Source organism: Apodemus sylvaticus, chromosome 5, assembly GCF_947179515.1.
Source record: "Apodemus sylvaticus chromosome 5, mApoSyl1.1, whole genome shotgun sequence".
Lineage (NCBI taxonomy): Eukaryota > Metazoa > Chordata > Mammalia > Rodentia > Muridae > Apodemus > Apodemus sylvaticus.
The window spans coordinates 64,351,694-64,365,126 of NC_067476.1; the positions used below are offsets into that span (position 1 = coordinate 64,351,694).

Genomic DNA, 13,433 nt, shown 5'->3' on the forward strand with positions numbered 1-13,433 from the left:
GCAGTTGACAAACATTTGTAACACCATCTGGGGATCCAGTACCCTCTTTTGACCTCCAAAGACACAGGTCGTGCACATGGTATACACACATGTGTGCAGGCAAAACACTCATATGCATAAATAAAAGTAAATACATCTTTCAAAAAGGTAACGCCTAAGACACATCATCACCCCACATCCACAGGGAGGCTTCTCTCTATAAAGGATTTGTGTGTGTTTCCTACAGCAGTTCTGTATGTCTCCGTTGCTTTGGGTGTCTTCCAGCTGAAGCTTACAGTGTCGATATGTAGACATTTTGGGAAAATCTTTTAAGATAAGTCTATGTCTCTTCAGGGAATAGGGAGCACTCAAGAGCAGGAGAGATTCCTGCTGTTTTCCTACGAGCCAGACTGAGGCAGAATTCACTGACTGCTGCAGGCTGCCCCTCGAATCATCAGTGATTCCCAGGCTTGGTGTGAGGCAAAAAACAAAAACAGAGGGCTGGAGAGATGGCTCAGCAGTTAAGAGTGCCAACTGCTCTTCTGAAGGTCCTGAGTTCAAATCCCAGCAACCACATGGTGGCTCACAACCATCCATAATGAGATCTGATGCCCTCTTCTGGGGTGTCTGAAGACAGCTACAGTGTACTCACATATAATAAATAAATACATCTTTAAAAAAAAAAAAAACAGAAGTTGAGGAATCATCTTGAGTAGTCAAATAGATTTAGGTGACCAAAAAAAAAAAATCATAAACACATATTTATTTAAAATGTCCTGGAAAATTATATTGTGTGTTACTGATAACAGGATAATTTTATTTTTGGAACAAATTTTAATGCCAATCAAGGTGGTGGCAGTAAAAAAAAAGTTAACCAAGTAGATGAGAGTTGTTTCAAATTTTATATTTACAACGTTGGAATAAAATATTCAGACTCATATACATTTGTGTTGGCATATTCTTATATATTTTTTTAAAAGTTTGGGGAGAGGCTGAAGATATGGCTCAGCATTTAGAAGCCCGTGTGTTTTTTTGAGAGGTCTTGGGTTTGGTTCGTAGCTCCCACACGGTAGTTCACAACCATCTGTAACTGCAGTTCCAGGGGATCTGATGCCTTCTTATGACCTCTGTGGGTATGAGACGTGCACATGGTGCACATCTAACTGCAGTTAAACTGCATAGATGAATGTGGAGACTATTCCATATAGCAGGCTAATATAGTCTGTTACTTCTATTTTGTGTTCAAGCCAATATTAGTTCCCTATTGCTGGTGTCATAAGCAACTGCAAGCCTGGTTTCTTTCTTTTTTATTGCTGGCGAGATTGAACTCAGGACCTGTGTGTGGAAAACATAACCATTGAGCTCTCCCTTCATCCGCGGACGTCTTTCAACAGCACAGGTTTATTACGGTCAGTCCTAGAAGTTAGATATCTGTGATGCATCTCACTGGGCTGAAGGCAAGTGAGCAACCCTGCATTTGTCTTGGAGCTAATAGCGGGGAACCTGGAGCTTCTGGCTTCTTCCTTCGGCTAAGGCCAGCAGTGTTCACAGGATTCAGTGCTGCCTCACTCAAGGGATGCTTGTCCTGGCCCCTCTTGGACACACCCAAGCATTTTAGGATGATGTGGTTGATCACACCTGCCAAGTCCTTTATGGCCTCTGATGTTCTATATTACACTTAGGAAGATTCTGGGAAGCAGGACGTACATCTCTGTTGGAGTGGTGTTATTTTTCTATTCGCCAGAATCTCTTTACATGTTTTAAAAGTTGATATGGGTTATGCTGAAAGCTGCTTCCAGCAAGAGCTGTGTTTATATAAATAGGCTTTGCTCCTTCTCCTGTTCTTTTTCTGTTGGCAGCTGTGCTTACTTGGAATGCAAACTTGACTCAGAAGACTGAGATTCACGCTCTGATACTTACCGGGTGACCTTGGGAAAGGGATTTACATTTGCTAGGATCTGTCTCCCAGTTTGTCAGAGAAAGCAGAGTTGTCATGTAGATCAAAGGAGTCCACATCTATGAATTCACTATTATAGTTCACAAAGTGCTATACTATACAAGGGAAGAATAGATTGTTTATTACAGTCTCTTACTAAAACTGGGTGAAGAGTAATCATGAGAAAGGAATTACAAGGAGGGAAAGAAATAGGGATATTGTGGCTGCTAAGTGAATTATGTCTTGGTTTGCCCGATAATCTCTGTTATTGTGACTTTTGGCAAAGCCCTCTTCTTGCCACGTGTTTTCCTTTTCTGAGGACGCAGACGTTACTAACAGACTGATGGCTGCCCAGTTTTATTTATAAAAGGAAGCTTTTCCAGCTGGAAGTGGCCTCACGTGCCTCTGACTCCAGCCCTGTGGTTGGCAGAGACAGGAGGGTCACTGGGGCACGGTGGCTGCTACCCTAGCTTTAGGTCCAGTGAGAGACCCTGTCTCAAGGGAATAAGACAGTGATAAAGGGGGACACTAGGCTTCTGGGGTCTGCATACAAGAGCATGCATGTGGGCATCCGCACATCTGAAACCATATGGAGCACACCGCCACTCCCTCCCCTTCCAGAAACACAGGCTACTGATCGTCACTGGGGAAGGAACACACGCCTCCTTCCTGGGAAAATCAGGCTTGACTGCAAGCTTACAAATAGTGACTTTTAAAAGTAGAAGGATCTTAGTTCATTGTAGAGAAGGTCAGATGTAGATTCCCCCTTTCACCCTGAACGTCCTGCTACTGCAACCCTCAAGCGTGTTTCTAGAAGGTTTCAGCTGCAGGCAGCGGACAAGCCTGGCCACGCCGGCTCTTCCAGAAGAATGCGGTAAAGTTGTTCCTCACACATTCCAAGGCTCTGCTTTAAATAACGAATGTACAAATGGCCGCCGGGGAGCACACTTTCCAGCTTATTGAAACTAAAACACTTAGGTCCACTCTAAAACAGCTTTCTGCAAGTTTAACTTTCTGGTGTGTTGTTCTGTCTTTCAGAGATATGTCTAGATTGTAGCCTCATAAATTACAAAGTTAAAACAAATGCAACATAGTGTTCTTTTGCTGCTACATGAACTTAGACTAAAGATTTTTCTTTAATGAATATGTATCTCCTGACGGAATCAAGCATCCCCTGGTTCAGAATTGTGCGACTGGAGGTCTGGGAAGTACTTTAGGGATACATAACTTTGTTTAGTTCTTTTATTATCGATTAACATATAGCTCACAATATCTTATTTAATATCTATAACATTTGACCAACCAGTTTCACACGGTCCTTTTAAGCCCTTCTTCTCACAGTTTGATCGGGCTCCTGCCCATTCTCAAGACTGGGGCTGATTTTGGTTTTTTCTTTTTAAGTCTCCAGTAAAGGGATTTTGTTTGTAACTGAAGCTCTCAGATGACTTCCTCCCCAGCACTAGCAGGAAACAATCCAGCATTGAGAGAGCACTGCCGGCTCACACAGGCCTGTGTTCTTTGTGCTGTGTTCCTGCAGAACCTCGGAGATGGCTCGTGGGATGAAGTGGGGGAGTCTGAATACGTCTAAATAAACAATGCTGGTACCCAGAAAAATGAGCTCCAGCCAAGTTCTTCCGGATACACTTTGCTGATTCTTTTTGTTTATCTTTAGAGGATAGCTGTCTTAGGTAAACATTGTTTCTAGATAGTTCTGTAGAAGCTAGTAACAGCATGCAGCTTTGGTAGGGACACACATAGAGTAGGAGAGAGGGAGGGGACCGTGCACCAGCCAGATTGGCTGACTCACCCTGGTGACCAGCAGAATGACCGCTGACGGCCACATTGCTCCTGTAGGTGTGCTGCTGCACCACCCGCAGCAGAGGCCTTGGGTCTCATTTACTGCTGCGTCCCAGCATTTAGACTGAGGATTTTAATGAATGATCAAAGGACTTTTTTCCTCTGACCTTGCAAGTTTCACATAAATAATAACTTTTATTGAGAGATTTTTTTTCTCTCACCCAATTTGGGTTGAAGTTGTATTTGGAGTAGAAACCTGCTTGAGGAGGATTTTGGAGTGTTTGCTTTACTCAAGGATTTATATGGGATGACACTGTTTTATCAGCTTGTTTTAGCTAACAAAAACCAACAAATTCTCTAAGGACCTATATCATCTAGTTATTCATAGGACTTAAAAGTAACAAATAGGAACCCAATGACTGAAAACACATTTAACTTCTGAATAGAGGCTTCTCTCTTATTTCTTTTTAATAGTTCAGCATTTCTCTCTTAAAAGAGTGTTATAATCTTGTCCAAAACATGTTCTTTAGTCATAAAGAGAAGAGAAAAATACTTTGTTTTAAGGTGACAGGATATCTTCATCTTAAAATTCAGCATTATGTTAATGATCTTTTAGTTCCCCATCGGCCGAACCCTGCTTGTCTGGGCGGTAGCCTGTGAAATACTCTGGGGAGAGCAGAGCACAGGAAGAAGCATTAGATCCTCACACCGACTGGAGGCTCTCACCACAGCTTCCGCCCTGAAACTTGTCCTCCTGGGAGTTTGGTGGGGTACAAAGAACATATTTTGGAAGCTTGAAAAAAAAACTGTTTCATTTTCAAGTCTCTAGTGATTTGCCTCATGATTATATTTATTTTATTTGTTTTAAGATAATGTTTCTCTGTGTGTAGTCCTGGCTGTCCTGGAACTTGATTTGTGTAGCAGGCTAGCCTTGAACTCTCGGAGATCTGCTTGTCTCTGCCTCCCAAGTGCTGGGATTAAAAGCATCCCACTCTGCATTGCCCTCTGAAGTTTATTTGGGTAATATGAGCCAGTTGTCCAACACATTCGAGGTAAAAAACAAACAACATTTCTTCCAGTCCTGGAATGTGTTTTTTTTCCCTTTTAAGAGTGGTAACACAGCGCAGCAGACTGGGCAGTTCAGCATAGTGACAGCAGGGCAGCGGTGACTTCGGGGCTGTGACTCAAAATATTTACTTCCCTCATGTGTTCCAGGGTGGCTGCCAGTCCCCCGCCAGGGCCTGAATGAGCTGCCTGTGGGCTTGTTTGGAGAGCAGCCTTTCCTTGCCGTCCCCGCCCACTCTATTCACACTTCCTTTCCTTTTAGAGCCACCGTCTGAGGTGGACTCTAGTATTTTAAGACTTGGGCTTTTAGTGAAGACAAACTTCCTTTGGAGCAAGCTTCTTGAAAGGATGGAGTTCTGAAGTTGTGACTGTCGAAGCTGGAGGCAGTTAGAAATAGTAGATGGCATGTGTGCATGTGTGTATTTTTATGATTATTGACTTAACTTTGGGTGACGATATAGGCCAGTGTATGTATCAGTTGTATTTTGTGATGCAATTGGACATTGAGTGAAGATTTATGTGTATGTGAATTTTGTCTGCTTGTATGCCTGTGCATCATGTGGCCAGAGCCTGTAGAGAACTTAAACCATTGGATGCCCTAGAACTGAAACTACAGATGGTTGTGACCTTCCATGTGGATACCAGGCATCAAACTGGATCAAACTGGATACCCTGGGAGAGCAGCCAGTGCTTCTACTGGGATATCTCTCCAGCTTCGGAACTGAAAAAATCGAACGCATGGTGCTTTAAGGCATGGCTGTTGATTCTGAACATTTCTACAGTCCAGAGAAGCTCCAAGTCCTTTTGGAATGAGTGCCCTGTGTGCTGTTCTCTTTCAGTTGAGACCCCCTTGGCTACTCTGTCTTTAAAAGTATTTACATTACAATCCGTAACAGTAGCAAAGTTACAGTTACGAAGTAGCAGCAGCGAAACAATTTTATGGTTGGGGGTCACCACAACATAAAGAACTGTATTAAAGGGTCGCAGTGTTAGGAAGGCTGAGAACTGCTGTATTAAAGGGTCAGGAAAGCGGAACACCACTGCTCTAAGGAAACAAGGTCTTCTAATATTTAATTTAATTTTTTTTTTTTGAAGCCAGGAGTTCTACTTGCTAGAGCAGGCAGGCCTCAGACTCAAATCACTCAGACTTGATTTACCAGCCTCAGTATCCTTAGTTTTTAAAATTTCTGCTTATATTCATCTTTCCTTCCTTCTTTCCTTCCTTCCTTCCTTCCTTCCTTCCTTCCTTCCTTCCTTCCTTCCTTCCTTCGGTTGTTTCCTTCTTTTCATAACCCTATAATATATTTTAAATGGACCACAGACCCTTGGGGATGCACTACGGTCCATTCTATGAGGATCTTGTCCACAGCAGTGCGTGCCTCCCGCCCTCACAGTGAGCTGCATGCAGGCATCCGCATCTTGGGAACCAAACAGGAGAAACCCTTTTCAAACAAAGGGAAGAAATCACTGGTGGTGGTGCACGCCTGTAATCCCAGCACTCTGGGAGGTAGAGATAGGTGGATTTCTGAGTTAGAGGCCAGCTTGGTCAACAGAGTGAGTTCCAGGACAGCCAGGGCTATACAGGGAAACCCTGTCTCGAAAAAACCAAAAAAAAAAAAAAAAAAAAAAAAAAAAAAACAAAAACCCAACAACAACAACAACAACAGAAATCACTGCAGCGGGGGAAAAGACACGGGAGGAAGACCGCATGGTCCCAGGAAGGCCTCCCTTTTCACTGCTTGATTCATTGTAAAGAAGAAGTGGGCTCTGAGAGAAATTCTTGAAGTCCTTAGTAGTGGAGAAGGCACTTCTTCACCAGGAGCTCCGGGCTCTGGGTACCAACATGGCTGTCTGGCGTGAGAGCGTGCTTGCCCATCCCACCTCCATGTTGCTCCACACCCATACAGCGCCTGGAGGATCTGCCGCAGACATCCTGGAGGTCAGAGCATCCATATTGAGTTAGGCTGCTGGGGCTTGGTCATTCTCAGTCAGCACTGGGTAGCTGACAAACATTCAGAAGAAGGACTGCAGTCTGGGTGTGGTCGTGTGTACAGTAGGGCCCGGTGGAATTGGAACTGGCACCAGCCAGGGCAGTGGTCACAGGAGTAGCCTAGGGGTTGCCTTGAGTCATATACATGAAGTCAAAGGGGCCCCATCCCTCCATGTCTCTCCTCACGAAGTTTCCAGGCTCCTCACAGCTTCCAGGTTCTTCAGTTCCTCAAAACCAGATCCACTTTCCAAAAGCCTCAACTCTTTAGCTCATGCTCAATATCCCTGAAAAGGGTCAGCATGTGCCCCGCCTTACTCTTGCATGTAGCACTGCCTTGCACCTCTCCGGAAGGTTTGCTCCTTCCAGGTTGTGGAAGGCCTTCAGCTAGTGGCGCCACTTCCTCCGCCTCTGCAGCAGGCTGCTTTGAGAGAAAGGCACAGGAAGCAAACCTGCCAGGCCATGACAGGGATTCACTCCGAGGTTCCAGGGCTCAGCGGGGTATCTGCTCACTCGAAACAGTGAGACTGGTATAGTTGGGGCTGTATATGAACTGGGTGTCCCTGAGCAGGAGATGGAGCGCTAGCTTGAGCTCAGGTCGGCATAGAAAAGGAAGCGGTCTCTGGGAACTTGTCCTTATGTGGGTGGGGTCCATACTCCTCCCTCAAACAAGCGCTGCTACATAGCTGCTACATATATACCTGGAGACTTCCCCAACAGGCAGATAGATGTCTTCTTCGTTCACGGTGACTCATTATCTGATGATCTCTCTGCCTGGGGGCAGGGGGAGGCCAAGGACTGCAGTTTCCTGGAGCCTTCCAGCACCACACCTCTGCTGTGGTCAGCTTTCAGGCTCAGCAAGGGTTTCAGCCACTGCTCTTCCAGGTGGCTGACAGGGTCAGGGATAAAGCTGCCTGGAGTCACCAGGTTCTAGGTTCCAAGAGAGGGCCTTGGAGCAAGAGGAAGGTGACTCTGAGAACCCATTGAGCTTGTCTGCTAGCAGGATCTGTGTCCTGGGGATGGTATAGGAGGAGATATTTTGTATACCATTTTATTTTTTATTTTATTTCTATGGTGTTTTCACAGAGTTATTTATTTATTTATTTGGATTTGGTTTTTCTCAAGACAGGGTTTCTCTGTATAGCCCTGGCTGTCCTGGAACTCACTCTGTAGACCAGGCTGGCCACGAACTCAGAAATCCGCCTGCCTCTACCTCCCAGAGTGCTGGGATTACAGGCGTGTGCCACCACCACCCGGCGAGTCATTTATTTTTAATTGTGTGTATTTTTGAATGTCTGTGGGTGGGTATGTGACACATGTATGCAGGTGCCCTTGGAGGTCTTTGGATCCCCTGGGGCTCTGAGCTGCTCTGCGTGAACTTGGGTCCTTTGGAAGACCAGGGAATGCCAATAACATCTGAGCCATTTCTCCAGCTGTCTGTACCATGTCTGTCTGTCTGTCTTTTAAGGAGAGTTCACCACGGTGGCTGTTCGGAGCTTTCACTGCTTGACAGTGTACAGCGGCAGCTTATGCTACTGCACACAGACTTAAAGCAAAGTATATTTCTTGAGAAAAACATTTATTGAGACAGTTTGGGATAATTAAATAACATTTTACAAAGAGGAAACTTCTATACATTCAGACCTAAAATAATTGAAGAAAAATGACTTAGCACGAGGGTGGGTGCTTGAGTGATCATCCCTGGAGGCTTTCTCAGCATGGTGGAAAGGCCGGGGGGCAACCTTGTTCCTGACTTTTCCCTCCCCTAATGAAGAGAACAACCCTCAATACCCCTAGAAATCCAGGAATACCCACTCTTTTATTTCTTTGCACAAAACTTGGTCTAGAACAGTGGTTCTCAACCTGTGGGTCATGACCCTTGTGGGGGTGTTGTATGTTCTTTACCCAGGGCTTACCTAAAACCACCAGAAAACACATTTACATTATGATTCATAACAGTAGCAAACTTACAGTTATGAAGTAGCAGTGAAGCTAATTTTATGTTTCTGGCCACTATAACATGAGGAACTTGTACGCAGCATTAGGAAGGTTGAAAACCACTGATCTAGAAGGTATGTCTTTGTACTGTACAACTGTACAACATCGGCTCTCATGATTGTATTGTAGTAGACATGCATTTCCATAAGAAGCCCTGTCATGATGCCTTAGGTCACGAGTGAGTGTATGCTGGATTTTCAGGTAGCATTAGAATTTCAAATGGAAGGAATGAAGTTTCCCGGGTAAATGAGCATTGAGTACAAAGCCTGTGTATAGAAATGAGACTACCTAGTTCCATGGACTGAAGACAGGAGGAGGGGAGGATTTAGATATGGGGCTTTGGTAGAAGTATATCCATGAGAATAGTAGTCGATAGTGTGCCATGCTCCCAGAGGATACATCCCCTTAACCTAGCCATGGACCTGTGCCCGAGACCCAGGGATATGCTTTGTTGAGATTCCCACGTGTAGTGGAAGAACTCATAGATTTGACTTGAAAGATTATATATGAAGGTTTCATAAATCAGGCTGAAATAGCTCTTCACTGGAGACAGAAGGAGATACAAGGGATTCACTAACCTGCTATGTGACTATGAAATAGGATTATTGTACAACGTTCAAGATGATGCCAGAGATCTACCCTCATGAATTATTGTCTGGAGGTAATATGTATTTTAGTAATAATTTTAGTGTATCTTAGGTATTTGGCTTGAAATATCTATTTATGGATGCAAATGCTTTATGCTCCTGAAAGCATCCTTTAGGAGAGAAGCCAGAATGTCGCAGAGGCCACTCCTTAGTGGCGTTTAGGCCCCTCTTTACATACAGCTTCCTTTAGCTACCCTTTGTCATAAGGACTCCCTGTGTTCTCACATCCATACGTGTCTTTATATACGTGTTTTTATGATATGGCAGGAATGCCTGGGAACCTAACAGGGGGTCCCAGCATTTGCTATAGTTACTCAGCAATTTAAGTAATTTAACTGGGAAAAATGACTTTTGCACATCTATGATAATTGATGGTGTTCACAGTAAGCCTAACACACTAATATGCCTTTTCCTTTTTTTTTAAAAGATTTAATTTTAATATTGTGAGTATTGCTGTTTTTCCTGCATGTGTGTCTGTGCCCCATATGTGTGCAGGGATCTCAGTAGAGGGCATCCTGGGACTAGAGTTACAGATGGTTGTGTGTTGCCAAGTGGGTCCTGGGAACTGAGCTCCAATCCCCTGCAAGAGCAGCAAGGATCTATTACCGCTGGACCATCTCTCCAGCCCTGCACACTTCCGGATTAGCTAGTATTCCTAAGCTATGTAAAGTGCAGGAGATAACTGCTGTGTAGGGCTGGTGATTAATCCAAAGGACAAGAATCTGTTTTGTTTGTTTTTGGAGGTGTGTTCATAGTATGTAGCTCTAGCTGCCCTAGAACTCACTTTGTAGACCAGGTTGGCTTTGAACTCACAGAAATCTGCCTGCTATGCCCCCTGCCCACCACCGCTATTCTGAACCTGGCCGGACAGACATAGGTTCTCATGTTCTAAGAACAGTCTGACTTGTTTCTCACCACACACACTGCTCTTTTCCAGGCAATCGGGATTATGCCAAGGATGACCCACTAGAGTTTAAGTCCCACCAGTGGTTTGGAGCCTCTGTGAGGTCAAAGCAGGATAAAATCTTGGTAAGTCTTTAGGAATGACCAGCTGAGGGGGCCAGTTTATGCGGAGCACAGGAAGTTTTATATGTTCAGGTTGGTGGTATAATTTGGTCTGGTTATCTGTGCAGGCCTCTAATCGAAGGCTGTCCATGGGAGCACGCGGTTGGTTACTCCCCTCCCCTTCCCAGGTGCTGCTTCTTCTGTCCTCCTGCCCACATCGTTCCTTTCCTCCTGCTCCGAGGTTTGATAGTCTCCGAGGTGCCGTTGAACAAAGCCAGCTCCTGTGGTCTCACACACTTATTTGTTTGTTTGTTTATTTATTTATTTGTATTAGGATAATTCTTTATGGGTTCTTTGTGAAGCTCACACCATAGACCTCAATCCCGCTCATTTCCCAGTCCTTCCATATCCACCTTCCATGCTTTTAACCTCTCCCCCCAAAAGAGAATAAAAAATTAAAAACAAACACACAAACAAACAAAAACCTGTCCTAGGAGTCACAGTGGGACACACAGCATGCCCCTTTGCCCAAACGTCTGTGTTGTAAATATTCATTGTAATGAGTCTTAGGTCTAGTTGGAGGCTTCTGGCGTCTGCTACCCCATCAATACCGGACCCTCACTGAGACTCCTCTCACATAACCTGTTGTTTCCTTGTGTCATGGAGATCCTGCTGCTTTGGCTCTGCGGACCAGTTCATGTGCTCCAGCAGCTCATACTTAGGGTATATGTTGGGGTGGGCCAGCTTAAAGCCCTGGACCTGGGTCTGATGGTAGCTGAGGTGGTCAGCGGACCAACTCTCCCATGTCTATACCACCAGGGCCAACTCTCTCGAACTGCTGAGGTAAGGGGCGGGGCCAGCTCCTGTATCCACATCACCACTGGAGCACAGTGCAGTGGCTAGTGAGGGGCGGGACCCGCTCACCACTGTCCTCAGACATCAGCATGGCTTCAGGCAGACTGCTGATGACCTCTGCATGGCCTTCAGTGGTAAGATGGGCGGTGGACATGGACGCAGACCCCTGCTGCATTAGGACCACAGACTCAGACCGGGCCCTCACAGTCTGGAAGCACAGTCTTTAGAAAGTACTGTGGCCTCAGGTGCCCTTCCGCCCTACTCGCCTCAGGCTGTTCCTCACCGCCCTCTCTTCAAGGCACAGAAAGCACTCCTCCTTCTCTCCCATTTCTCCACCACGTACTAGCTCACCACAATGGTGACTGCCCGCTCACCCTTTTTAGAAAAACTGAAACAATTTTATTTTATACGGGTACGGGTGTTTTGTCAGCTTGTATATCCCTGCACTACATGCATGCAGAGCCAACAGAGGCCAGAACAAGGCGTCAGATCCTCTGTTTCTGGAGTTGTAGATAATTGTGAGCGGCCTGTGGGTGTTGGGCACTTAACCTCTGGAAGAGCAGCCGGTGCTCCTAACTGGAGAGCGGTCTCTGAGGTATTTCTACAGATCTCTCTGCTCCCTACACTTTTAAAGCGTCCCCCCCTTCACCCCCTTTTGAGACAAGGTATCACTCTGTAACAGGGCTGTCTTTGCCCAAGATTGTAAGTACATGCCTTCATGCCAGGCTCAGTCTTTTTTGTATCTTGGTTTATGTGACACTGTGTGTTTATATTTTATTGCCTCCTATCTTGCGCACTTTTTAAATGTCTCCGGTAATACCTCTTTTTCTGCTCAGATCCTAAGTGTTGGGGAGTTTTTGAGCTCTACTGAAATATCTATTGCTTTCTCTAACTAACCCATTTTCCCAGAGGCTCCTTTCATGGTCCACGTCTGTAACTACAATTTATACATTATACTCTCCAAACCACTATCTCGAGCTACTAGTTGGCCCCAACATTTTAAAGGGGTATTCCTAAATTATGTCTGCTATTTTTATTTGTCTCTCTAATGGAGTACTCTGAATGAAGATGATCGTAGTGGGATTCTTGTTACCGCCCCCCCCCCCCCATCAAAGAGCAGGGACACACAACAGGAGTAACTTATCCCTGGGTGGTGTGGCTTCCCACTCTATCAGTGATCCCTGTAAAACGTACTCACCTCTGAAAAGCAGCACTTGATAGAGTCCATCCTCTCGTTCTGCCCTGCAGTGAACCACCACCCCGGCTCATGCCGGCCAGCGTATGCCCCCTCATATGTCAGCTTCCTCTCCTGCGTCAGCGGCAGCCTGTCCCTCAGAGCAAGACTTAAAGGAATCAGTTTCGCCCTCGATGAAAACAGTGGATTGGCTTTCTATCTCTGAATTTTATCAAACGGACACATAAACATCCCTAAGATCACGCCCATTGTAGTTAGGGTTTCTGTTGCTGAGACGAAACACCTCACCAAAGCAACATGACGAACATTTTGGTTATGACCAAAAGCAACTTAAGAAGCTTACATCAGTTTACAGTTCCACTTGATAGTCCCATTATCTGAGGAAGTCAGGGTAAGAACTAGAGGCAGGAACTGAAGCAGAAGCCATGGGGGGCTGCTGCTTACTGAGTAGTTCCTCCTGGTTTGCTCAGCCTGAGTTTTTATGTCACCCAGGATCACCAGACCAGGGGTGACTCCACCACAGGGAGCTGCGGCCTCCCATGTCAGTGACAGGGAAGAAAATGTCCCACATTCTAATTTGGTGAGGGCATTTTTTTTTTCAGTTGAGTTTCCCTCTTCCAAAATGATTCTAGCTTGTGTCTGGATGACATAAAAATTAGCACAATGGTATGGACTGTGTTTCTGTCACCTCAGTCCGTCTTAAATATTTTAATGACACTTGTCTTTGGGTTTATTTCTTCTGTTTCCAAGGTCATTTCAAGCAGTACTGAATGTTATTCCAGTCTACCTGGAGCGTTTTTTTCTCAATTTTTATTCAGCCATTTCCTTTTGTTTAGTGTTCACTTTTAATTTTATTTTCAGCAGGTTTCAGCAGGACCTTAGAGGACATGTCAAGTGCTAATCTTAGAGCGGAAGGCTAGGTGTGAGGTGGGGTACGAGAGGTGCACAGATTGATGACTCGAAACCAAG

The 13,433-nt window shown here is 45.2% G+C and overlaps 1 protein-coding gene across 2 annotated transcripts in view; it reads left to right on the top strand.

Annotated features, from left to right (window-relative positions):
* Itgav (integrin subunit alpha V) overlaps positions 1-13,433 on the top strand; it is a 77,364-nt gene that overhangs the window by 12,628 nt on the left and 51,303 nt on the right. For both annotated transcript variants that reach the window (XM_052182799.1, XM_052182800.1), the window contains exon 3: positions 10,347-10,438. In XM_052182799.1, coding sequence (XP_052038759.1) covers positions 10,347-10,438 — 92 coding nt within the window. The remainder of the gene's footprint in view (positions 1-10,346; positions 10,439-13,433) is intronic.